At 53.7% G+C, this 4,104-nt stretch overlaps 1 protein-coding gene across 1 annotated transcript in view; it reads left to right on the top strand.

The window, feature by feature from the left end:
• LOC102263050 (cystatin-9-like) overlaps positions 1 to 2,882 on the top strand; it is a 6,506-nt gene extending 3,624 nt beyond the window's left edge. The window contains exons 4-5 of the mRNA XM_005858265.1: positions 1,810 to 1,919; positions 2,793 to 2,882. Of these exons, the coding sequence (XP_005858327.1) occupies positions 1,810 to 1,919; positions 2,793 to 2,882 (200 nt within the window). The remainder of the gene's footprint in view (positions 1 to 1,809; positions 1,920 to 2,792) is intronic.
• Positions 2,883 to 4,104: the final 1,222 nt, after the last annotated feature.

Here is a 4,104-nt window from a genome sequence, read left to right as displayed (position 1 = left end):
CCGGGTGTCTTGATTCTGGCCAGAGGATGTTCTCTCCCCGCTCTGCAGCCACTGCCCTTTCCTGCCTTCAGGAGGAGGAACATGTCTGGAGTGGCCAACATCACTGTTGACTGAGTGGCCAGTCCTCAGGTCCCCCTGTCACTTCGCAGAACTGATGGGGGTTTGGGTGAGGGGAGCCCACTGCCCTGTGTCCCATGCTCTGCCTCAGGCCCTGCTGAGCTGCAGTTCCTGCCAGGGGGGTAAGGGAAAGTGAATTCCTGCTCTAGGACAAGCCCACCTCAGGTCAGGGCTACTTGAGGTAAGGCCCGCTGGGAAGGATCATGTGTTGCTGTACTAGAGGAATGGGCCACTCGGGGACAGCCCAGGGGTTCTCCTGGGGAGAGCAGAGTGGTACAGGAGACCCTGGGGTTAGGAGTGAGCCAGGTGAGGAACATCTGAGACTTAGACTGAGGGCCAGAGCCTGCGTTCCCCCAGCTGCTCACCTTGCAGATGCAAATTTGGGATGGATGCCGTCTTTAGGGCTTGGAGTTACAAGCTTCCCAAGGCTTCTTCACCCACAATTTATTCCTGTGCTTATTCCCTCAGACCTTCATCTGCTTCTTCACCATCAGCATCGATCCCTGGAGAACAATGTTTCAGCTCCTAAACAAGACCTGCCTGGAGGGGACCTACTGAGTGATATCACGCTCCCGCCCAGCCTCTCTAGCCCCCTCTCGGTAGGTGGCCCTTGACCATGGTTTTGAATCCTTAAAGGTTCTCCTTGTCATAGACTCTCTTTCAGAATGCAACCAGCGATGCCATTTTCATTTGGGCTGCAGACATGAACAATGAAAACATTCGCCCGAAGGAGCGCTTCTGGCTCTGTGTGTGTGAGTGTGTGAGTGTGTGTGTGTGCGTGTGTGTGTGTGAGTGAGTGTGTGTGTGAGTGTGTGTGTGTGTGTGCGTGTGAGTGTGTGAGTGTGTGTGTGTGTGTGTGTGTGTGTGTGTGTGGTGTCGGGGGCATTACTCTCTCACCCTCTGGACCTCTGCACTGAGAGTCCACATGAAGGGCAAAGGGTCCCCACCCTCACTGACCTTAACCCTCTGTGACACTGGTTCAGGCACCCTGGGCTCTCTCAGGCTGGACCTCTGGTGGGGATTTTTATATCCAGAGTCACAGACTGAGTTTGGGTGCTGGGGATAATGGAGTGGATGCCGTGGGAGACGATGGAATAAAATGAGTAGAATGGAGTGGAGAAGAGTACAGAACGTTTCACAGTGCACTTTGTAATAGAAGTTGTTTCTTGAAGCCATCGTCGTGTGTGTGTGTGTGTGTGTGTGTGTGTGTGTGTGTGTGTTGTGTGTGTAGCATCGTATGGCATTTTTCTGATGTTGGGCAGGTGAAGGGTGTGACAATGGGGCTATAGATGAGTCTCCCACTCTGGGGTTGAGATGATCAAGCAAACTCTTGCAGGGCCAACACCCTCCCAGCCACTTGTCACCTCTCTGGGAATGCTGTGGAAGCAGGAAGCATTGAAAAGAAAGGTGGGGTCTCATTTGGCGTTTGCAAATGTGAGGCTGCAGTGTGTGGTATTAATAGTGTGTGATCAGCTTGCTTTTACCCCGGAGGCTCCACCGGGCTATGTGCCTCTTTGTCCAGAACACCCCAAGTGTAGCTTTAACACAAGTGTGCTGATCCAGACCCAGAGGGAAGCCCCGAAGAGAGTAAGGTTTGGGCCTGTTCCTGCACTCCATGTGTCACCACCAGCAACTACTTAATGGGACCACGAGGGATGTTTCCCCTCTAATGTCTATATGTTCCACAGATAGAGACCCTGATGGCTTTCTCCATGGAGCTGAAGCTTCGCAGAACCAGGTGTGGGAAATTTGATGAAGACATTGACAACTGCCCCTTTGAAGAAAACCCAGAGCTGAACAACGTAAGACACACATGAGCCTCCTTCAGGTTCCAGAGCTGTGGACCTGCATAGGGGTGTTGTGGGGGGTGGGGCAGAGGACATACCATTCCTAGGGACACAAGAGTGAAGGGGCTACTGGCCCTATGACAGCCACTGCTTCTGCTAAAGACAGAGCCCAGCCTAGCAGGTAAGCCCCAGGATCCACTTGCAGGCCCATGGCCAATGTGAGATCCTAACTGTCCACTCAACCTGTTCAGCTGTCTGAACCTCGGGCCATACCGGTGACAGATTGTTCCTGCCCCTAACGGTCCGGGTGTCTTGATTCTGGCCAGAGGATGTTCTCTCCCCGCTCTGCAGCCACTGCCCTTTCCTGCCTTCAGGAGGAGGAACATGTCTGGAGTGGCCAACATCACTGTTGACTGAGTGGCCAGTCCTCAGGTCCCCCTGTCACTTCGCAGAACTGATGGGGGTTTGGGTGAGGGGAGCCCACTGCCCTGTGTCCCATGCTCTGCCTCAGGCCCTGCTGAGCTGCAGTTCCTGCCAGGGGGGTAAGGGAAAGTGAATTCCTGCTCTAGGACAAGCCCACCTCAGGTCAGGGCTACTTGAGGTAAGGCCCGCTGGGAAGGATCATGTGTTGCTGTACTAGAGGAATGGGCCACTCGGGGACAGCCCAGGGGTTCTCCTGGGGAGAGCAGAGTGGTACAGGAGACCCTGGGGTTAGGAGTGAGCCAGGTGAGGAACATCTGAGACTTAGACTGAGGGCCAGAGCCTGCGTTCCCCCAGCTGCTCACCTTGCAGATGCAAATTTGGGATGGATGCCGTCTTTAGGGCTTGGAGTTACCAGCTTCCCAAGGCTTCTTCACCCACAATTTATTCCTGTGCTTATTCCCTCAGACCTTCATCTGCTTCTTCACCATCAGCATCGATCCCTGGAGAACAATGTTTCAGCTCCTAAACAAGACCTGCCTGGAGGGGACCCACTGAGTGATATCACGCTCCCGCCCAGCCTCTCTAGCCCCCTCTCGGTAGGTGGCCCTTCCTTCCGTGGCTGAGCAGCTCTGAACTCACTCTGTTCTCTGCCTTGCAAATATCTGGAGCCTCACACACGGGCATTGTGGAAATGCCTCGGTGTCCATTTTCTTTCATGTAGAATAGTCCATTAAACATCAGCATTTCAAAAGGCGCTGTGTGCACGGTTCCTGACCGAGGGGGATGGGCAGTTGCTGGGCAGCTCGGTGGCCCAAGGGGGTGGGTCATCTCTCCCCTTGCACCTCCTAAGCCAGCTCCAGGTGGCACAAATAAGGCGCCTCTGAGCGGCTAGCTCAGGGCTCATGAGGGATAACCATGTCCCCAGAGGGGCAATGACCATGACCAAGGTGGGGAACCCTTGTCTGAAGGATGGACGCAGACAGGGCCTCAGGCCCCTCAGGACACATGTGGCCTCTGTTCGGGGGTCTTGCTCACACACATTTCCTGGTCCGTGACAGCTGGGACAATGGAGGGGGGGGGACTCTAGCCTCCACTCAAAGAGCAAGCAAGGCCAGTGGCAGCGGCAACGGCAGCTCTAAGACCCTTTTGGAGATGTATGTTCTCAGGGCCTGCACCTTTGGACCAGGAGACTGCATTTTACAAATCCCTAGGGAACCCAGGGCCAGTTAAAGACTGAGAGGCACTGACTGCTGTGCCAGGTGCTATTGGGACTCCGGCCAAAATGCCTAGAACAGGATTTGGCAAACTTTTTCGGTACAGAGGAAAAGAGTCACTCTTGGGCTTTTGTGGGCATGTGGTCTTCTCCGCTCTGTAATGTCACCTTGTGTCTGGAAAGCACCAGGGGCAATGAGAACACAAGCAGGGGGGTCTTCTTCCAATAGGACTTTATGTGTATAGACAGGCAGAGGGTGGGTTTGGCCCAGAACCAGTACCCTGACACTAGGTGCCCCACCCACCCCTGCAGCTGGGAGGTCCAGGAGCAACACACTGGGAACAGGGTTGGATCAAGAGCTGAAAGCATCTATAGTAATACAACTGCAGGTTATGTGATAATAAGAAAAATAATTCAACATAAAGCTCTAATACCTATGAACCTGCACCCAAACAACATGTAGAGCTGGAACAGCCAACAGAATCATTGGTGCTGTTACAGGTCAAACCAGCAATTCCACAATCATGTTTGAAGCATCTTACACATCTATCAAGGATGATATCA

This window comes from Myotis brandtii, unplaced genomic scaffold (genome assembly GCF_000412655.1).
Source record: "Myotis brandtii unplaced genomic scaffold, ASM41265v1 scaffold1164, whole genome shotgun sequence".
Lineage (NCBI taxonomy): Eukaryota > Metazoa > Chordata > Mammalia > Chiroptera > Vespertilionidae > Myotis > Myotis brandtii.
The sequence above is the reverse complement of the archived record's forward strand: the minus strand, read 5'-3'. Positions and strand labels throughout refer to the sequence as shown.